Here is a 21,429-nt window from a genome sequence, read left to right as displayed (position 1 = left end):
TCGGTAGAGCGTGGGGGTAGTGGTTGAAAACCAAGAAGATGGTAAGCCAGGACATCTGACCAACTTCAGACGGCAAAAAATAATTTTACGGGTAGTCTTGGCCCATGTTATTGTATCGCTAAGCCGAGTCCACCCAGTGAATTACAAACCTTTTAGAATGAGTCACCATGTTAGTATTTCAAACTCCCTCCTTATTGGCTATAATCATCATTTACTTTGACTGAATTCATATTTATGGCAGATGCAAATCCCTTTATTAATTGACTGTGATTCTAAATCCCCCCTCTCTGTGCTGTGTGCAGCCTGCGACCTTAGCAACACAATCACACAACGCTGCACAGCGAAGACAGCTCTAACTCCCTTTAGCATGTGCCATGGCGTGCTCTCATCCCTGCATTTAACATTCTGACGTCAGACAGGAGCAGAGGAGGCAGCAGAGGAGACTTTAATACCGAACTTCTCCCCCTGTCATTACGGGCCTGTGCGACCGCCTATCAGATGCCTTTGAGTGATGTGGGAAACCCTGGGCCCTGTCCTCCCAACCCCTGCAGGCCAGACTGCCTGTTCTGTCCAAACCAAATTGAAAACTACAAGACAGACACAGCTACGGTTTACATCAATGAGTCCCCGGGATCTATATGCCCGCTTTGTGGTCGTGAAGAGAGAAGCCTGGATATTAATCTCTCATTTATCTGGACTCGGTTCGTTTCTTCCTCTTTCCCCTTTTCACCGCACTTAGTTGCATTTCAGGGCTCTCCATCCTATTAAGGCTAAATTAAACAAAGGCAGTGACGAATTATTCTGATAACTGCTGCATTTACAGACACAGAAGAATTATCCTCTCACACGCTTCTACTATGAGTGGGAGATAGAAAACAATTAATAATCCTGCCTAAACCCAATTCCTAGTGATGGATCATCCCAAGACTGAGAGCGGAGGTTGTTTTCACATCATTATCTGTTCATTAATAATCGCCTGGAGTGTAAAACCTCAGCTACAGCTGCAGGAACGCTGAAGCCAACTACATTCATTCCGCACGGATCACTTGTCATATGCCATAAACCATCAACAGCTTTAAATTAACTCACTGCTAATGTATTGCTTGTTTACTAATAACGACACATACAATTAAGAACTAATGATTCAACCAGTCTTATAATGGGTTTATGGCCCTGAGGTTACGGCACCTGTGTTGGGGGGGGAGATACAAAGAGACCAGCTCAGTCAGTCAGTCAGTCAGTCAGTCAGTCAGTCCACCAGACCATGTGATGTGGTTCTTTATGCAAGGACACCTGCAGCACCCAGTGTCCCCAGTTGGCTTTCTGAAAGCCTCTGAAGTAGGTGGGGAACAGAGGGGAGAGCTCGAGGGCCAGACCAGGGTTTGGCCTTGAAAGCCTTAACTATCACTACATCCACGGGTTGCCTTTGGCCTTGCTAACTGTTCCATGAAATGGGCCCCAGGAACAGTGCAAACCTCCCAGAAACAGGCTGCTCACTGTTAGCTAACAGTGCTGCCTTTGTGTGAAAATTGTCAAAGCTGGCCCTTTTCTACAGTGGCTCTGCCTTTCTTTTGAACCTCAGCTGTGAGCAAACAACACCAACTTAAAGGTTTGTATGATAGTTAGCTTGTTAGTTGACTATCAAATTAGCAATGGAGTTTGTGTTTCCTGTGTTTGGCAGGTGGAGTTTCAACGGCTAATGAAGGAAAACAGTCGACAGAGGAGGCTTTCGTTGGAAATGCTAATTCTGCTTTTGAACTGCATCCTAATCAAGTACAATGTCATCGCACATGTGAGGATCTCATTAAAATATTTAATGCTAAAATCCTTTTTTTAATGTTTTGAGATTAAATCTCAGGAAAAACTCAAGCTGCAATCAGGAAACTATTAGCTCAGCTAACCTTAAAGACATGCTTTCATCAATGTCTCTTTGTCTTGTAGAGAGAATCAGAAATGATTGTTGAACGTTTAACTTTATTTCAAACAAAGGAATTGTTAATTTAGCAAGACCATTGACTACACATATGTGTAGTGTCACTTCACAAACAACAGAGGGCGCTGTTGAGGGTAATTCTCCGTCTAGAACGTGTCTTAGGAACTCAAGAACAGAAGGTATTCAATTGACATTGGGGCCTAATTCATGCTTTGTCTTCCAATTTACCCAGTCCTTGGCCACTGGATGCATGACTACATCCAAATCATCTGACTGGGACATGCCTGTGCTCAAAAACACATGTAGTCAGCAGAAATCCCATGTGTTATAAAAACTAGCATGTCTCAGATTAGCATTACTCCATCTTTGGATAATAAAATTTGCTGCAGGTTTTTTTCTTCATTTGTCTTTTTACCATCAAATATTTATTCAAGCAAAACTAGTGACTCAACGTATACTGGAGGAATAAAACAGGTTTTGTCAGATATTAAATCATCGAGACAGTAACAAAGGACAAAACCGACTGCCACGGCGAGTAGACATTTTAATGCTTTCTTTGTATATTTTCATGCTGGTTCTTGTTGGAGTACTTCTGCTGAACTTGTCTGCATGGCACACTCGCGAAAGGGAAAATATTGACTCGATAAAGCTCAAAAGCTTGAGACACACGTACGCTCATTCTGAACCTGCACTCCTCTGAAGAGCTGTATCTCTGTTTAAAAGCAGCTACTGCAAAAATCAAACAAACTATTAGAGAACGCGCCTGACAATGAGCGCCCTTTCATGGTGTATCAGCTCATTTGAAGTATAATAACAACCTTAAACTCCCACCACCAGAATGAATGCTTTAATATATTTATTAAAGGGACTTGCTAAAGCAGGATTTTCCTTTTTTCCCTCCCTCCTGGATGGAAAGGGAAACCAGTAGCACGTGGTTTAACCACACTTCACTTTGCATAATTGTTCCCAAGGTTGCTGTTTTTTTATTACTACGCCTTCTGTGCCAATATAATTCAATTTCTGTGGCCAACCTAAATATTTGTAGCGTGGCTTATGCTTCTAAACTGAGCTTTTGGGCAAAAGAGGTTTGGCGTGACGGCAGCACAGCACGGACGAGGCCGTAAACAGCCATTGCTCATCATCAACAACTTCTAATCAACTGTTCCTCTTGCCCTCTTTGTTTAGCGGTAAATTCTCTTGCCAGTAGCGAGACAAACACACAATCATTGCAGCCATTGAACTTTTATGGCGTGTCTCTCCACACCTTCCACTGAATTGAGCGATGAGCCGATGGTTTGATGGCAAAGCGACTGTTTACTACAGCTTGGGAACAGATGACACAAAGTGGAGGCAGTTGGAGTCATTTACAGTTAGTTTAATTCCCCGATGAGAGGCCCCGTTAAATGAGTCTTCCACAGGCCTCGCTGGGAAATATTTGCAATGGTTTCCATCCAGATCTGGGTCACTCGGTTCCACATTCGCGGCACAGGTGAGCTGGAGCAGGTTTGTTTGGCAGCGGTCGCTGGCAGTCTTTTCTTTTCCACAGGATTGGAAAGCGATGTTAAATACGCAGGTTACGACAAGAGACGCTTTTGTCCTGAGCGTTTCTGTGGCGAGATGACACCACGCCGCCGCCCGCTGCCAATGTCATCCAGGTCTCCACAACTGTCCCCCGGGGCTGCAGAACCCGAAGAGATGCGGGCCAGTACAGACATAGAGAGGAAGCCTCCGGGGAGCAGGTAACGCCGTGAGCCAGTCGTGCTCTCGCAGCCCACTGATGAAAACAGCCTCTTTTGGAGCTGGTGTGCTTTGGCTTTTGAGCCTGTAATCAAAGACGATTCCCTGAAGAAGACGACTCCAGTAGACCAGTCGGGGTTGCTGTCACACCGTAAGAGGTGACAGTGAACTGCTACTTTCCACAACTGAGTCATGAAGCCAGACATGAGCCGCGGGAGTCGGGCAGGTGCGTCGACATTTCATTTTCAAATGCATCGTGTCGGTTTCTATTATTAGTTGTAAGATCTGAGCAGCTCCAACATAAAATATAAAAAGGGGGCTCTGCATTTTCAAACTGCATCAAAGCGCACATAGAAGGCATCATTTTGGAGTGAGTACAAAGAGCCTTCGCTGCCTTGTAATTGGTTACTGACTCAAGCAGCATTACACATTACGAGGACTGATGTCACAGATGAACAGATCATCGGGCCGCAGCAGGTGCAGCCTTCCTTCTTCTCTTCACGCTCTTCTTGCTCCAGCATGTTTTCCCTCTGCATATTGAAACCATTTGCAAGGGGGGGGGGGGGGGGTGCCGCCTATCTTTTTCAGCTCTTCCTTTCTCCCTTCAGCCCTTTCATTTACTCCCACTCCTCAGCTCAGATGGTTCTTACTGTACGTAGAATATTAGCTGTATTAGTCTTTGCTTGGCTGCTGCTATAATCTGCTCTTAGAAATACAAATAAAATGGGGCAAAAATGGAGAGGAGGGTTTCCAGGATGCATCGGTTTCATCCATTTGAGGCAAAGGGATGTCTTCAAAAAGGACACAGAAAATGTACAACCCATACTTGTCCATTGCTAATCCCAAGACTAATTTATTTTGCTAACTTTTTAAGGAAAGGTCAGTGGCTGAATCAACATACGATATATTAACCCACCCCCCCACCTTCCCCCAACTTCAGAGCTGCACCAATGTCCCTTCTGTTCGTTCTCCATACATTTTATTGCGCCATGGAAAATTCTATTTGCTTTTAAGTAATTTGCTCTGGAAACCCCCTGTAAAATCTAGGAGTACTGTACGATTGCAACAAGTAACCATTACAAGCCTCTGCATGCAGGCACAGACGCACATACAGCACACATGTCTGACGGGGGGGTTCCCCTTTAAACACCGGATAAATAACTAACTTCAAACAGTAAACTAGGTGCTAATGAACTGGATCCTGACAACGTTTGCTTTCTTCGCGGAGAGACCCACCCCACAATGGATCCATTCACAGGATCCCGGCCATGGAAAATGTTGGTAAAGTAATCCTGCTGGAGTTTATGCAACCTTTTCTAACTCTCAGTACGTCTTTCTCCCCTCGGGCCTTTGAGTCCCGCCAAAAACAACCCTGACCTGCATCAGCTGATACAGGCCGAGGCTAACCGCATTTGCATGTTTCAGAATGACACCCATTCAGAGCCAGTAGGTGAAACGGTGTTTAGGAGGAAACGCACGCAGCGCCCCACTTCCTCTTGTGCTGTACCTGATCAGTCATAGCAACCTCAAGGCAAGCGTCAAGGGTCATTTCCCTCAAGCCTCATAGGACGTGGCCCGATGGCACGAAAACTCTTCCGTGCTAACGTCGGACCAACATTCTCTGGAAGCCCGGCGAGAAAAAAAAAAAACTATGGCACGTATCCTAAAATAAATGTGGGCAGTGTTCCCAATTTGACTCATGACAAATGCAATAAATGTCGCAATGCTGGATATTCAACACGTTTGACGCTTCCAAAAAAAGAGATTCTTCAAACTTTTCCGCACACCTGCCAAAACAAAGAAGTGCAGGTTTACTTCAGTCGCAACCTGTGTCAACAAAAAAGACAGTGATTAATATCTGCTAAAGGCCATCCCTCCTCCCTGTCAATGGTTGACTAGCCGAGCATCTTTAATAGGTTAAAGATGACCCTCCACACACAAAGGTGTGTTTACACGGCTTTTCTGGTTCTGGGCAGCAGGAAAAAAAAGTTATTGATTGAAATACTAATGGTGGAAGGTGATATGGATTAACAGTGGCAGCTTTTCATCGCAAAAGGGCAATATTTATTCATATAATATCCTGTCTCGAACTAGAACCAACTCTTCTGTAGACGTGAGGATCACACTGTGCTGACGCAGGATTCTATCTGAACTCAGCATTTATTTTTTTATGTGATGGAAAGAAAACAGAAGCATAGTCTTGGGGGTGCCACATGGAACATTTAAATGTAAAATATACTGTGTGACAGTGCCTATAAGGCTCAATGGAAACAGCTGATCATATAAATAAGCAGTTATTATTACAAATTAAAGTGTCTTGATCTGGAAGACTAACTGGAATTATAGGATTTCGCAGTCACATCGGTGAAGAAGGCAGCAGACATTTAGCGAAAGGAGAATATTGGTCGCGATGTGGATCCTTTTGCGACCATCATCCCGACAGTGTAAAGTTTTTTAAAAGGAATAGCCTAACAGGAGCAAGTTGCCCTCTCTTTAGTTTTTTTTTAACAACTCGAACTGAGCTGGAATTTCATGGTAGTGGTGGAGGCCGGTGGCTCAGCCTTGAGCCAGTAACCATTAAAAAGAACAACAAAGAAACATAACAGAGACGTGACTTTGACAGCTGTGAAGAGAGAACGTAAATGAGATCTGCAACGCTTTCCAAGCCGTAAGGAAGCACGACCTCCAGCACCCCCCAGAGCTCGGCGCTGTCAGAGGGCTGAAGCCTCTTTCCAGTGCTGTTTCTCATGCCTCTTGACCCTCAGTCGGAGTCCCACAGGACCTGACCCGAGGTCTTGTTAGGTTGTAGAGATGGGAGCATTCGAGGGGATGTAGGAACTGAGGTGAGGGTGTGTGGAAGGCTGAAGTGAGCGGGGCTCTATATCCTTATGAAAACAACAACTCTGAGCAGTGTTTACCTTCAAACCCCTATTAAGTCATGAATGAGGCCTCCGTCAGCCCGTCAAAGAAAGTGATGAGGTAAGTTAGTTTCTCGCTACATTCATCGCTCCCTCTTGCCTGCATCTCTCGAGGAGCACCCCCCCCCACCACCACCCCACCTCGCCCGAAAAGCACAGAGCTCAGCATCATGAATGGGGCATTGTGATACGTCTCCGTCACGGCCGTGAATGTTTTCACTTCCATTTGATCCGTCGGCGAGGCTGCTAATTGGGTAAGCGTGTTCCCAGGTCACCAGGAGGTTTCTCTTTCCATAAATACAGAAAGCCTACAAAGGCTTCTACAGATGTTGTTTCCCACCCGCTTCCAAGTAGTTTCGGATCCGCTGCAGGCAGTCGGTGTAATTTATTGTGTATAAAGGTGTACCCCAAATTTTCCCTTCGCTCTTTGCTCCTCACATTCAGTTGGGACGTGTCAATATTCATTTATTATTTTCTATATTGTCAAGAGGACCACGATAGCATGGACACGGTGTTACTTTGTACTCCACCAGGGCCTGGCGAGCTGCAACGGTGTTATTTTCCATGACTCTTTCCGCCAATGACAGCGTTTATGAGCCCTGGGGTTTATTTTATCGGTTTTTATTTATATATTTATTTTTCACGGAATTTTCATTGCTTTTCTACACCCAAAGATGGCCTCACATGCCAACTTTTAACTGTCAAACGGAGCTTAAGGTGGACTCTGGAATTGGAATATTTGCAGTTGAAACTTTGGTTCCACTGTATATCTAAGAACTCCCCATGAATAACTGGGTTACTTAGGTAGCAAAAAACATACGAGAGTTGTTAGGTTTTCCCCCTCGGGTGATGAAGAATAAGAAACAGTAGCCAGGTTCTCTAAACAGCTATTTTTAAAAACTGCCTCAAATTCAGGGTCCCCCTGTCTTCCAAACACGTGGTGGTCTAATGGCGCCCCCGTGTGGCAGTAAAGACAAGGACACTGAACTCCTCCAGGACATCAAATGAATCCAATCAATTTATGTCGCATGAAGAATCTGATTTTGGGTGATATGAAAAATAAACATTGTCACGATGCTCACATCATTGCACAACATGCATGATTATGACAGTTGATCTTGGTTTTAGTCCTACTGAAGCATCTACCTCTGATGTTTGACTGGGTTGATGTTATAATCAAGTAAATAAAAAACCTCAGACATTAAAAATACCTGGAGGTGCCATAAGTTAAAGCAAAACGCAATCAGTTGTAAAATGGTCACCTTTTGAAGTATGAACTTCTTTTCATAACATTTTTTAACCATTGTTAATCCTACTTTTGATTAGAGAATTAAATGTACTTTTGTTTAATCACTGAAGCAATGTGGAAGAACTTTAAAAAATAAAAGTCAATTCCATTTATCTTGGTATGTTTTTAAATTAACTTTCTAATCCCATTGTGCAGAAAAGTAACATTATTCGCAATTTAAAGGATGCCAGTCACTTGAATTGACTTGAATTGGCCTAAAATAAAACATAATCTTTAAGTGCTGCCTCTCCCGAGCGGATGAGTGATCTTACCAAGAAAAACCAGAGGATGGCAGGATTCACCAATAGTCCGCTGCAGAGAATTCGCCTCACGCTTTCAGTTCTGAGGAAAGACAGACATGCGTGGTTAATGCTCAATGCACGACAAATTATTAAGTGGCGCGCTTTTGTGTCTTTCTAAACTGTTAATAACGTGATGAAATACGAGTAATCCGTCCTAATTTAATCACTGGGTTCACTTGGGTGTGAATTCCAGGAAGGTGGATTCCTGCAAATCAGGACTTGTGCCACAAATGATCATTTATGACAGTTCTGACCTTAAACCTTGAGTTATACATTTATCTTTTAATCTTTTAATTCAGAAGCTGTTTGGGGGGAATGAAACACTCTCAGAAATAAAGTACACTTTGAAAATACAACCATTCAAACTTTAAAGATAGGTGTGTGTCGTATCGTGTCAGGTGTTAAGTTTGGCTTGTTCATTCTTTGCTTATTTAAGGGTGTAATGGGTTTTCTTTGTAAAGTTTATTGAATTTGTTGCTTACGTCAGGTACTGCAATTTCCTGATTTATTTTGAAGTACTTCCTGTTTTGTTTCCGCTTATCCCGTCTGCTCTCATACCAATTCACCTGTGCACAATCACATTAAAATATCGTCTATATCTCACTTTACTTCATCATTTGCCAGTTGGTCGTTAAAAATATTGTTTGAGTTTTCTTTGAACAAGATATGTCGAATACAAGTTGCAAACGTTATAATATTACCGAGAGCATGTTCATGCCAAATATAGGTTATATATGATGCGATCATTTGGATCAGAACATTAGAAGAATGTTGCACCGCGATTCTAAGAAATCATTTCTATATTTTGTACAGCAATTTAACCTTTTGCTGCGTGACGTTACACATGCACAGGTAAGCCGTGCACTTCCTCTCTCGGCTCCTCCTCCTCTCTTACCTGTTTTATTCTCGGTACGGACCCTCGTTCTTGGTCCTTTCTGCTTCTAAAGTAATTCTGCTTCAAACGTACTCCTAAGGAATATCTTCCCCAGCAGATTAACCCTGCACCCAGGTAGGCTGTTGAATGTATTACTTTATAATTGTGGAAAATTCCTGTTGGATTCCAATATTCCAATAACACAGCCTTTTAATCTCCACCAAACAAATTATTCTAGTGCTTGTATCAACAGCAGAAGCTTATTTGAAATATTATTGCTTTTTTATTATTGAAATGGGCCTATTATTGTTTTAATGTCTGGGCTGTGGATCAAAAATCGAATGTGTTTTTTTTAATGGCGCATTTAATTCTCTCATCACCAGTTTTAATGACAATTGTCATTTGTTGCGACTCGGGTGCTGTTGAAACCTCTCAACTAGAAAAAGAAAACCAAACCGTCTTTTGTGATCTCATTGTTATTGTCGGGGAACATTAATTTCACAACTCCCTCAGTACGTCAGATCATATTTTTTTAACTACCGCCTGCAGTTGCACAGAGGCAGTGTGGAAATAAATCAGTACCTTCATTAATCTTTACCTTGGGGCACCTTCATAGAGAACACATCTACAGGGCATGTATAGGACAAATGACATTCTTTTCTCTATTGATTGGTCCTGGCATGTGATTCTGTGCCCTGTTTTCACAGTGTAAACTGCAGGGAGGCTGATGTCGTTTGTGAAGATTGTTGTTTTTGTACAGTCATCAATGCACCAGATTCATGTCCCTACTTGTCACGCATTCCACAGCCGTACCCTCCCATCCTCCTCTGCTCTTCCCCTCTCGCATTCACATCTTTCATCCCCTCAGTTTGTTTCTGCTGCCGCCTTTCTCTACACAGCTCTTACCTCCTCTTATCTCTCTGTATTTGGCACTCGCTAATAAATCTATGTCTGTGTGTCTGTCGGCATCTTGTTTCAAAATTGAGAGGCGTAATCTTAGCCTGTCATTGCAGACAGACCCTTGAGCCCAAATAATGTCTGGGTTTGTCACACAGGATGTTGAGAAACTCCTAATTGACTGACTCATGTATTTTACCTTAGATTGTTCATAAGGGAAAGAATCTCTGATGAATTAAAAGCCCTCTCTGATGTCTTCACCAATTGTGTTTACCTTTGTAGCAGAGATTTCTAAAGTGTTAGACAGCCCAGACTCATCTTTATTGTTTTGTTGACAGCACCATGGTAACGACTCCAGACTATGAAGAAATGTCATGGGAGCTCTCCGTGCAGATCGATCAAAAATCTGGAGATGAAGCCATGAAATTTAAACTGAGGGTGAAAGGAGACTTGCACATCGGGGGCCTCATGCTCAAACTGGTGGAGAAGATCAGTAAGTGTTTGACTTGAACGTGCGCTCTGAAGACTGATCACAGAGACATGATTACGAGCTCTCTAATGTAATGTCGCATAGCCTAAAGGGAAATTCCAGCAAATGAGCTCACAGATTATGAACCATGTATTGTGGTACCATGTTTTATCCCGATCGCCTGCACCTATTAGATGTTGACTGTGCAATAGCATCTTATTGCTCTACGTAACAAGTATTTGCCTGTTAAAAAGCACTTAGTTTAGCTTTGTTTTCCACACAAAAGAAGTTGCACTCAGGACTTCGCCAGCTCCACAATAAGCCTGTCCGCCAAGCCACACCTTTATTTGGCCTGCATTTTTTTACCGTTGCAGTGCCATTGTTATGTCGCCGTGGCTGAATAGTGTAGCCCAAAGGCACAAAGTTTACCCAGGAACTGATCTGATATATCTTTAGAGTTGCTCATATGGGAGGAGCTAATTTGTAAGCATGAGACATAAGTGATGACTGGAAGGCTGGTCATCTACGGAGGAATTTAATCCAGAACCAAAACATGATGTCAGCCAGTCGTAAAACCACACTCCATTCAGTCCCTAACAGTTGAGACAGGAAGGTGTTGAAATTTTTATGCCACTTGAGCTCCACCTCAAAAGCCATAAACTGTATATTAAAAGCATGCAATAACTTTAATGTGCGCCGTTCATTACTGTCTATGTCCTCGGGTACTCATCTTTTCAGTTGAATAACTTCCTGAAGTGAGTATTACCTCTGTTTAACCTCAGAGGCTCCTCAGGACTGGTCAGATCACGCCCTGTGGTGGGAGCAAAGGAAATGCTGGCTGCTCAAGACTCACTGGACCTTGGACAAGTATGGGATTCAGGTAACATGTGGTTGTAATGAGTGGCTGAACTTCTGTATCTACTTGAAAAGTCCTTGAAAGATTTAAAGTTCCATGTGTTTCAAGCAGGCTTTCCGATCTGTAATTCAGAATGATGTCATGCAGCCTGAAACATTTAGAGCTTCCACTGTTAACAAGGGAATAATGACAGAATTGTGTCGACCACAGGCTGATGCTGACCTGCGCTATACGCCCCAGCATAAACCTCTACTGGTGCAGCTCCCCAACATGAAAACCATTCTGCTGACCGTCAGCTTCTCCAGCGTGGTCTTCAAGACAGTTGCTGATATATGCCGAATACTGAGTGTGTTCCTCTTCTCCCTTTGGCTTGCACTTTTATCTTTCTTTGCAGTGTGATCTAAGATTTAAAATGAATCCTCCCTCCACAATCTCCCTGATCTCTCACCCTGTCTTGCATTTTCTCCGCCTAAGACCTCAGAAGATCTGAGGAACTGTCCCTGCTGAAGCCTCCAGACGATGCGTCGAACAAGAAAAAGAAGAAAGACAAGAACGCGCGGGAAGATATCTGGGACATTGACTTGTTCAGCGGGACGTCAGGAGCCGCAGGTACACAGAGGAAGGCAAAATGTTCCATTACAAACATTTCACAACAGACATTTGCAGCATTTCTCAAAAGACCTTTTTATTTTGTAACAGAATATAATTTAAACTCTTGTCCTCAGTATTTCAAGGGTTAATTTGCACGTTACAATAAAATAAAAACAATTAGGTGTTACCTGAGGGGTTGAAATTCAGGACAGAGTAGATTTGAGACCAGTGAGAAGCAGGAATAAAGTCACTTTATTCACTTTACTGTAAAGTCACTTTATTTGTGGCTCCCTGCAGGAGGACAAGAGAGTATAAATATCCAATTATAGCTGGACCTGTTTTAATCAATGAGATCTGAAAGATTCCTTTAGTGAGGCTCCTCATCAAACCCCACTAAAAAAGAACTTTGTCGTGCCTTCAAACCTGTGCCAGTTATTACCTCTTGAGTATCACAAGGCTTTTCTATATATTTTTTCGATGTTTCCGCAGCTGAATGTCTACCAAACCTGCCCCCTGCGGAACTGGCCAAGATATACCAGCCGCTCTCACTCGTGGACAAAGCAAACAACTTTTCAGGGTAGAGGAGAATACAGAAACCAAAATAAATGACTCTGATAATGCCAGAGAGGTACTGAGTCAACATTCGGCTATTTTACATTAGCGAAAAGGATGTTCCTATCATTGACAGGTGGTTGGACTCATCCCGTTCACTTATGGAGCAGGATGTCCAGGACGAGGACAAGCTTCTACTGCGCTTCAAGTACCATGTCTTCTTTGACCTCAATCCCAAAGTACGACACCAGAAAGAGAGCCGGACAGCCCTTTTATATTCACTAAATCCCCTAAAATGAGATCAGACCTTAAGGTATACTCTGTGTGTGTGTGTGTGTGTGTGTGTGTGTGTGTGTGTGTGTGTGTGTGTGTGTGTGTGTGTTGTGTTTTAGTATGATGCTGTCAGAATCACACAACTATATGAACAAGCCCGCTGGAACATCCTGCTGGAGGAGATAGACTGTACCGAGGAGGAGATGCTAATGTTTGCTTCATTACAGGTGAATAACAGGAGACATAGTTCTGAAAGAAGTTTGAAAAACTGTTGTTTTCACAGGTGCAGTATGGCAGAAAGGAGCTACGCCCTTCACATTAGTTTGCCTTATCATAATTCAACAAAAGCAAATTATAGATGTATTTGGTTCAGTGGAGAATTTATAAAACGTGTATGTGGAGGGCAATAAAACTGCCCCATAAATTGTACATGCAAGCTATTAAACAGTAGTGTACTTTCTGGAGCATGAACTGCAGCACTGAGGCTGAATAATGCCCTCTAAATTAATTTTGACTTCAGTTTATGTCTCAGAGTGGAAACCCCACAATCCATCCCGGGAAGGGGATTTGGCATCTTATCCGATGCAAGGACATGTCAGAACATGAGGGAAATCCCACTAGGGAGGGGCTGACAAGGAAAGACATGTAGAGGAAGAGAGTCTGAAGAGGGAAAATTAGACAAATTCTTATCAAAGTTCATTCCTTGTCGGATCACTTCAGATGGTGTTTTGCAGGCAGTGGGATTATGATTCAGATGATGATGCGCTCCCCTACACACTGGTGCAGTTGGTGGCATCCACACCTCCATCTGACTCATGCCAGCCTGAGCGTGATCTTATAAGTCATGTTAGGAACCCTCATAATAGCTTCTGGGTCTACAGTACATTCCGTGTTATAATGAAATGTTACAGTGAATCAAAGCTGTTCTGTCCCCTCAGTATCACATCTGCAAACTGACCTTGTCAAACGAACCACTGGACCACTCCAAGGAACCGGAAATCGACGAAGTCGAGGCCGCCCTGTCCAATTTGGAGGTGACCCTCGAAGGCGGACACACAGACAAAATCTTGGTAAACAAAACATTTTTACTGCACTGAAGGTTCTAGTTAAGGGAATATATAATTGGAAGGGTTTAAGCTCTGTTTGAGTAAAATAGCTGCTTTTAAGGAGTATGTAGGTAGGTGATTGCATGCCACTGTAGTGATGTCAGAAGGTTTGTGGTAATTGACAGTTGTTTATCCCACCTTCAGGAAGATATTACAGACATTCCAGAGCTGGCAGACACCCTTCGACTGTTTAGGTAAGGATCTTTTTAATCTGCAGTCAATGTTGGTCACATTTAGTGGCAGTATTTTTGCATGATGGATGAAAAGTCAATGTGTGTTTCAATTGTTATCTTAGTGTTAGATTCGCAATTATATTACAGCTAAGTTTGCAAATTGTTACTTATTGTATTATCGCTGTCTAAAATCAGACCTAAACGACTCACACTGCGGCCATACAAGGAGTACTGGTTTGTTTTCAAAGACACTACGATCTCCTACTTTAAGAACAAGGAGGCTTCTTATGGGGAACCAATAGAGCAGTTTCATCTACGAGGTCAGTGGCCGCTTGTGATAACCTTTTTTCCACCAGAGCTACTGTTGTGTTTCTTGGAACAATAATAGATCTCTCGTTCCTCCTCTTGTGTGGGTAAATTTGACACTCAGGTTGTGAGGTGGTTCCTGACGTCAACGTAACAGACAAGAAATTTGGCATCAAACTCCTGCTTCCAGTTGCTGATGGCATGAATGAGATTTATATCCGTTGTAACAATGTAAGCATTTTAAAGTAATTTTAATTGTCTTTTTAAATTATATAAAACTAAATATCCATGTCCTTAGGAGACACAGTATGCCAAGTGGAAAGCTGCATGCATTTTGGCCTCTAAGGGCAAGACCATGGCCTACAGCTCCTACAAGTCTGAAGTCAGGAACATCCAGTCCTTCCTTCAGATGAAGAGCCTGGCGCCCCCTCCTGGTCAGGCAACTCCAGACCTGGATACCATGGAGATGAACGCCGAATGCTTCGTTTCACCACGCTACGCCAAGAAGCATAAAACCAAACAGGTTTGTTTCGGGACTATGCCTGATGTTGCCGATAACGCAAGCACGGTCAATACATGTTCTCTGTTTTCATAAATTGTCTACGTTCATCGTTTCAAGCTAACCACACGTATCTTGGAAGCCCATCAGAACATTGCAAATCTGTCCCTAATGGAGGCCAAGATGCGTTTTATTCAGGCCTGGCAGTCACTCCCAGAGTTTGGTATCAAATATTATATTGTCAGGTAATTTACTTGTATTTTGTTATAATTTGCACACAAATAAAGGCATATTGCAAATTGGACTTCTACCTAAACAAATCTTATCCTTCTGGTTCTACTTTAGATTTAAAGGCAGTAAGAAAGATGAGATTCTTGGGATCTCGTACAACCGTATGTTTCGCATTGACATGTCCACCGGGCTGCCTGTTACCACATGGAGATTTGCCAACATAAAGCAGTGGAATGTGAACTGGGAGATAAGACAGGTGAGGACCCAGCATGACTCTAGTACTGAACAATCATCCAAGTCTTGACTAATAACTTGTATTTTATTCCAGGTGGCCATAGAGTTTGACCAGAATGTGTCAATAGCCTTCTGTTGTTTGAGCTGTGACTGCAAGGTGGTCCATGAATTCATCGGTGGTTACATCTTCCTCTCCACAAGATCTAAAGACCAAAATGAAACCCTTGATGAAGAACTGTTCCATAAACTTACTGGAGGCCAAGACTGAGCAATTTGTGGAATTACATCTGGTGAACGAGGTCCACTGGCTGCACAAAAGAACTGGAACTCTGCCAAAGAAATTACAATTAAGGGTGGTCAGAAGAATTTTTTTTTACTGAACAATAATTGGATATTTTTTATTGAATGCATTTCCTTCTGTTTATGTTTACAGCAATGTCACGGTGTACCATGCACTATAATGTTATAGCTTAGATATAGCCTAAAATGAATAAAAAACCTTTTGTAAGAATGTTTTATCATGTGAAAATATGTGCCTGCCTCCCCAACAGAACACTGTAAAAACAAAATTAAATGGGTTTTTGGTTGTTTGCAATTACTGAGGTCTTATATTCCTCATTGTGATTATGTGTTTAGTAAGTTTTGTCTTCAAAAATGCAAAATTTTAGGAAATCAATTTAAAGTTAGCTTGCATTTATATATAGGTTACTTTAATGGTTTCTTTGCTTCTGAACTATATATTATCTAGTTTTCAACTTTACTTAACTAACACTCGTAGATTATTAGGTTATAATATCGTTCCATTTCAGCTTCATACTTTTCGGTGCGCATCGATTATTCTGAACTCGACTTTCGACCCTCATCGGCGCTGTCACATCTACCAGCTTTAAGCCAATCAAATGCGAGTGCGGTGAGGGCACTCAAGTCTGATCCACATTCTGCAATCGATTAGCCGTACTTGACGAGCTAAGGAAACGAAAGCTAACACGTGGGAATAGCAATTCAGATTGTTGTCTATTTTTCACTTTATGCTGTAAATTAAGTATTTACGTATTCCGCGAAACTCTGCTGGTTTAACTTGTTTAATATGGCTGACAATGGAGACGATGATTCGCATTGTAGAATTAAAGAAGGGGACTACGTAGTGCTAAAACGAGGAGATATATTTAAAGCTGCGCAAATTCAGCTAAAAAAGTAAGTTTAAATATGACGATAGGTCTTAACTAGCTGAGTAACATTAACACTTTAGAGCTCTGTATTGCTGGAATCAAAAGGGATAATCCATTCATGTCTGGTATACACATTTGTACTTACATCTTGCTGTTCAACGCTGAAGTGATTCGCTCTTTCTTTATCTCTGCCTGATCTGATCACAGAAAGGTGATTTTTGAGAAGCAGTGGATCTACCTGGATAATGCAGTGGGACACTTTTACAGGACTACATTTGAGATTGGATCTGGAGGGACCCTGCTTCTGAAGACGCCCAAAGAAATGGAGAGTTCCACCGGTGTGTGCGTTTACGTACCGCATCATCAGGCTAATTATGTTAACATTGAAGAAATTTTTACAAAGAACTTCACTAACAGATTTAAATCCCCCCTCCCCCCCATTCTTTGCAGCGGCAAAGGAGGCTGGTGCAGACAACAGAAACATCGTAGATGATGGCAAGTCCCAGAAACTGACCAGGGACGATATTGAGATGCTAAAAGAGCAAGGTCTGAAGGGTCAGGTACATCCATCGCCATGCGCCTCCTTCATGCTAAACACCATGTTCCATGTTCAAATGCAGCAAAGATTAAATCCTGTTGGCATTTATTTCTGTGAGCATCAAATCTCACATCATAATTCTATGAAAGTTGGGTGTTACTATCGTAAACATTTGTGAAGTTTTTTTTAACTTAAAAAAATTGCCTTTTCATAAAACTTGAGGAACTTGGCGCGGTTTTCCCCGTTACTGAGGATAAATGGATGTGATTTATAGGAAATCATACAGCAGCTGATCGATAACAGCTCCACATTCAAAGATAAGACGGAATATGCCCAGGACAAATACATCAAGAAGAAAAAGAAGAAGTGAGTTCTTTCTAAAGCAATCTTCAATTTCCTAATAACATAACTGTTTGTTTTCTGTTTTAACTTGTTCTCATCTTGTTTCCTCCAAGATATGAAAACACTGTGACGATACTTAAACCATCCTGTCGTATCCTGGCGATGATGTACCACGGCAGAGAACCTGGGAAGATTTGGTGAGTAAATGTGGCGCTTTCTGGAGCAAGAAGAGGATCTTGTGGTGTGTGATGTTTGTGTTTTCTGCAGCCATTTACGGCATGACACACTCGCTCAGATGTTGACGCTGGCAAACATCCACGCTGGCAGTAAGGTTTTGGTGTTTGAGACTTGCTCTGGCCTTGTCCTCGGAGCTGTTATGGAGAGAATGGGGGGTACGTCAATACACTCACAAACTTGCCTTTTGCCTGTGAGGATTTAAACTTTTTTAAAAGTGTCCATCTCAGCGTTTTGTATAATCACCCTCTCATTTCTCCTCACCAAGGCTTTGGTTCAGTAATCCAAATGTACCCAGGAGGTGAGCCTCTTCGCCCGGGTGTCGACTATTTTGGCTTCCCTTCACATTTTCGTGATATGCTGCATGAATTCCCCATCTGTCACGTTAATGCTCTTCTGACAGGGACTCTGAACACTAAAACTAAAGACCCCAGCATAGGTACCGCTATCCCTCCTTTAATAAATAGACATAAAACTTGCTATCCTTAAAAAAATGCATATGACATTTCTTGAACACTACAGATTCAGAGAAGTCTGTTTTAACTGCGAAGGACGTTCAGCAAGACAAAGCTGATGTCAAACAGCAAGGCAGCCCAGAAGAACAGAGCAGGGAGGCGAGCAGTGTTGCTAATACAAGCGATGACCAAGAGAAGGAGGACAGAGAGAAACGCAAAGAAGCCAAAGTAGGTGGAACGTGTTTCAACCACACTCATCACAGAGCCAATTTCTCTGTCCCTGAACCAACAATTGATGTGTCCGTAGCAGGGTTGTTTGTAGTCCGTGTGTCACAGCAGTTCCCCACAATCTCAAGATAAAGCAGATACGAGGCAAACGGGATCCTTTTGCAACAGTAAATTAACAGTGTTATGCTCAAGAGTGTAGATGTAAACCTGCAGCAACAAGGGATACAATTTGACTACAGTGATCCCTCGTTTATCGCGGGAGTTGCGTTCCAAAAATAACACGCGAAAAGTGAAATCCGTGAAGTAGTCAGCTTTATTTTTTTTTTTTATTTTACAATGCAATACTGAACTATAGAATGAAACCAAAAATCAAAACCTGTTTTAAAGCCCAAAATTTGTTTAAAACAATCATTTTAATATAGTAATACAAGGTTGGAAACATTGTCACTGGCGTATTTCCCAGTCCCAGCTGTGCCTCTTCGTCCTGACTCCGCTCCGCTGGAGCGTCTGTTTCTACTGAAGGCGCAGGAGTCTTTCTCCGAGAGAAGAACATTGTTATGGGTAGTTGTTGGCGCTCTTTCTTTTTCTGAGCAAGAAGATTTTGATAAACGGATATGCCACCTTCGATTATATTTGAGAACTGCAATGAACGACTCGCAAAAAAATCCGTGAAGCAGCGAAGCCGTGAAAGATGAAACGCGATATAGCGAGGGATCACTGTATACCTAAGTGGTCATGGGAAGCATGTGGAGATGAGCCTTAAGACAAGAACACTTGCTGTAACCTGAACACTTGTGACCAGATGCAGGATATGTTAAACTTCTGTCCAAGAGTAGAATTTGTATTGTTTTAAACTATAGAACTGATGATAATCAGTGTTAAAGTCCAAGTTTTGGTTCTGGAGTTATTTTTTGTAATGTTTTCTAGGCTCAGGAAAGAAAGGCGAAGCTGGAGGAGAAACGGAAGAAGATGGCTGCTGCTGCTGCCCTGCTGGATGGGAGGAACGCGGATGGGTCAGTGTCGGATTTTGTTTTTTCGGTTACTCTCTGGGGGGTTTCCCTCCATTATCATCTGTAATTATGAGTTTGCCTCTTATGAAATGGACTCCTTTACTCCCCGTCACCCTGCATAGCAGTGAGACACAAGATGGATAGATGTAGTATGCAATAATATTTTCCCTTCTTCTGACCTTTAGTGTCCTCATAAGGCAAGGTAACAGATTTTTTTGTGCCTTTAGAGGTTCCCGTCATAAAAAAAATCAATCGCTGACGGTTATCTTTGAGTCTAAAATGTAAATATTCATCTCTCTGACACACTGACCTTCCAGTAGCAGTCTACTCTACATATTACCAGCTACATCATAAAGTACCTTAGAGCACAATTTTCCAGTTAAGCCTAAATCAGCCTCTTTTATGGACACATTCACTCGGATAAAATCCAGAATGAATGGCTTCAAAAGGTACTGACTGGAGCCTTAAGCCCTGTCCTCATAACTCACATACAGCACTAAAAGACTGCCAACCTACACATTTCCAGCCTGTGATTTTATATCAGACACCTTTGCTTCATCATTTATTTTTACGCAGGTTGGTCATAGCCGGTCGCTTCCACCCGTGCCCTGTCCTGTTAGGCCTGCTCAAATTCCTCGCCCCCTCCAGGCCGTTTGTTGTCTACTCCCAGCACAAAGAGGTAAGATTGTGATAGGAAGAATGGAAAACTAATAGAGAAAGCTGGGACACAGTTATATGCACATTATTTAACTCAAGAGAGGTATGACATTAGCTGCAAGTGCTGTTTTATTATTCCTTAAAGCTCCAGTGAAATATTAATGCCATTTACAACTACAGTCACAACACTCGTCACATCCCAGTGTGTATTGTTGCTATAGAGATCCCTTTTTATCTGCGGAGCTCTTTTTTTATTTTTCGTCTCTTTACTCTGTAGCCTCTCATCGAGTGCTACACAAAGCTCAAAGAGGTTGGCGGAACAGTGAGCCTGAGACTCACAGACACGTGGTTGAGACATTATCAGGTAAGAACCAAGGCAGCAGCAGCATCACCACCCACTTCTACAGGCCTTTTCGCCTCTGGCGGAGTATAATATTTCCACACATTTGGTGTCCCCTGACTAATATTTTCAAATCATATCCTTAGGTGTTGCCTAAGAGTAGACATGTCAGATTTTATTGAATCAGTGTGTATATATGGGGAATTGTTGATATTTTGACCCGCAGTTAGGAGTTTGACCTTGTATTTTTAGGCTTTGCAGTCATAAATCCAAAGGCACCAAAATAATCGAGGACAAAAGGATTTTATTTAGTAGATCTTTTGGCATTTCTGCTACTACTCTTAAAAAGGATTTGGTGATTTTGTTGTGAAAGAAGAAAGTTAAGTCTTGTGCTGATTCACTTTACTGTTGCAAAAGTTTAGTTTTTTACATATTTCACTGCTGAATTTGCGTATTTGCATACTCAAAGAATAAATCACCTCGGGACCAAGTGCTGTTCTCCCGAGTCATCCAGTGGGATTAATGTCTCCTGACTAATGTTTCTGCACCCTAAACCAAGGTCATGCCTAACAGAACACATCCCCTGCTGCTGATGAGCGGGGGTGGCGGCTACCTCCTGTCGGGAACGACCGTCGCAGTGGACCACTCCAAACCTGCGGGCTCCCTGCGGGCTGAAGAACCAGCACCGAAGAGACTGAAACTGACAAACACCGAAGGATAAAATGAGCACTGAAGGGTCTTGACCTCGCAGGGCGCGTTACCAGCGGCTTGGGGATTTTCCTCCAGCGTCATCTGCTCTTTTTGCTGAACTGATTTGACACATTTGAAGACCCAGGGCCTGGTTTGCATCCATGAGAGCACTTTCCCCCCCCATCTAGTCTATTCAGATCAGTGCACACTGGAAGCGTGAGGCTGTGGACTAAACCTGAAATGTACACTGTGTGATCCCAGTGTATGAATTACATAAGAAGCCTGCTAAGCCTATCTGTTGTGTTGGTAAGAGACCACTACTTTGTTTATGCCAAAAGATTGGGCGTGAAATTTTTTTTTTTACCCGAATCCTTTGTTGTCCTTAGAAATCCAGTTAATGCAGCACCATTGTGGTGTAAGTACACAAAACTGAAGTGTTGTTCTGTAATACCATTGTGAATTTTAATAAATGATTTGCGACACATTTTTTGATTCCAGGATAGTTTCTTTTATTAATCACACAGCAA

The 21,429-nt window shown here is 42.4% G+C and overlaps 2 protein-coding genes and 2 long non-coding RNA genes across 5 annotated transcripts in view; 2 read left to right on the top strand and 2 right to left on the bottom strand.

Annotated features, from left to right (window-relative positions):
* Window positions 1-15,837, top strand: part of fermt1 (FERM domain containing kindlin 1) — a 36,187-nt gene extending 20,350 nt beyond the window's left edge. Inside the window, exons 1-16 of one of the 2 annotated variants that reach the window (XM_003971585.3) lie at window positions 9,044-9,187; window positions 10,288-10,442; window positions 11,201-11,298; window positions 11,485-11,620; window positions 11,749-11,883; window positions 12,355-12,442; window positions 12,554-12,656; window positions 12,810-12,917; window positions 13,629-13,760; window positions 13,941-13,990; window positions 14,165-14,289; window positions 14,400-14,506; window positions 14,574-14,798; window positions 14,895-15,019; window positions 15,120-15,261; window positions 15,334-15,837. In XM_003971585.3, coding sequence (XP_003971634.1) covers window positions 10,292-10,442; window positions 11,201-11,298; window positions 11,485-11,620; window positions 11,749-11,883; window positions 12,355-12,442; window positions 12,554-12,656; window positions 12,810-12,917; window positions 13,629-13,760; window positions 13,941-13,990; window positions 14,165-14,289; window positions 14,400-14,506; window positions 14,574-14,798; window positions 14,895-15,019; window positions 15,120-15,261; window positions 15,334-15,507 — 1,899 coding nt within the window. In that variant the 5' untranslated portion in view covers window positions 9,044-9,187; window positions 10,288-10,291 and the 3' untranslated portion in view covers window positions 15,508-15,837. Of the gene's footprint in view, window positions 1-9,043; window positions 9,188-10,287; window positions 10,443-11,200; window positions 11,299-11,484; window positions 11,621-11,748; window positions 11,884-12,354; window positions 12,443-12,553; window positions 12,657-12,809; window positions 12,918-13,628; window positions 13,761-13,940; window positions 13,991-14,164; window positions 14,290-14,399; window positions 14,507-14,573; window positions 14,799-14,894; window positions 15,020-15,119; window positions 15,262-15,333 lie in introns of those variants that run through there. The other variant, XM_029849910.1, reaches the window with a different exon arrangement.
* Window positions 7,577-13,746, bottom strand: LOC115253052 (uncharacterized). The gene is made up of 2 exons (XR_003891378.1): window positions 13,649-13,746; window positions 7,577-8,218 (listed from the first exon to the last, which is right to left on the bottom strand). It is a non-coding gene; the product is annotated as an uncharacterized lncRNA (long non-coding RNA).
* Window positions 15,305-16,688, bottom strand: LOC115253051 (uncharacterized). Its single transcript, XR_003891377.1, has 3 exons — window positions 16,554-16,688; window positions 15,525-15,568; window positions 15,305-15,442 (listed from the first exon to the last, which is right to left on the bottom strand). It is a non-coding gene; the product is annotated as an uncharacterized lncRNA (long non-coding RNA).
* Window positions 16,166-21,387, top strand: trmt6 (tRNA methyltransferase 6 non-catalytic subunit). Its single transcript, XM_003971584.3, has 12 exons — window positions 16,166-16,433; window positions 16,616-16,746; window positions 16,859-16,968; window positions 17,221-17,312; window positions 17,402-17,485; window positions 17,556-17,680; window positions 17,791-17,961; window positions 18,045-18,205; window positions 19,133-19,218; window positions 19,792-19,894; window positions 20,150-20,236; window positions 20,772-21,387. The coding sequence occupies exons 1-12, from the start codon at window positions 16,327-16,329 to the stop codon at window positions 20,931-20,933; spliced, it is 1,419 nt and encodes a 472-aa protein (XP_003971633.1). The 5' UTR covers window positions 16,166-16,326; the 3' UTR covers window positions 20,934-21,387.
* Window positions 21,388-21,429: the final 42 nt, after the last annotated feature.

The sequence above is a fragment of the Takifugu rubripes genome, chromosome 16 (assembly GCF_901000725.2).
Source record: "Takifugu rubripes chromosome 16, fTakRub1.2, whole genome shotgun sequence".
Lineage (NCBI taxonomy): Eukaryota > Metazoa > Chordata > Actinopteri > Tetraodontiformes > Tetraodontidae > Takifugu > Takifugu rubripes.
Note: the sequence above shows the minus strand (reverse complement) of the source record. Positions and strands in the feature narration are given on the sequence as shown.

Excerpts from the sequence above, each read along its gene's own strand:
- trmt6 (XM_003971584.3), top strand. The coding sequence starts at position 16,327 with ATGGCTGACAATGGAGACGATGATTCGCATTGTAGAATTAAAGAAGGG. Across the intron at positions 17,681-17,790 it reads TGTTATGGAGAGAATGGGGG|GCTTTGGTTCAGTAATCCAA; the intron begins GTACGTCAATAC and ends CTCCTCACCAAG. Across the intron at positions 17,962-18,044 it reads AACTAAAGACCCCAGCATAG|ATTCAGAGAAGTCTGTTTTA; the intron begins GTACCGCTATCC and ends TGAACACTACAG.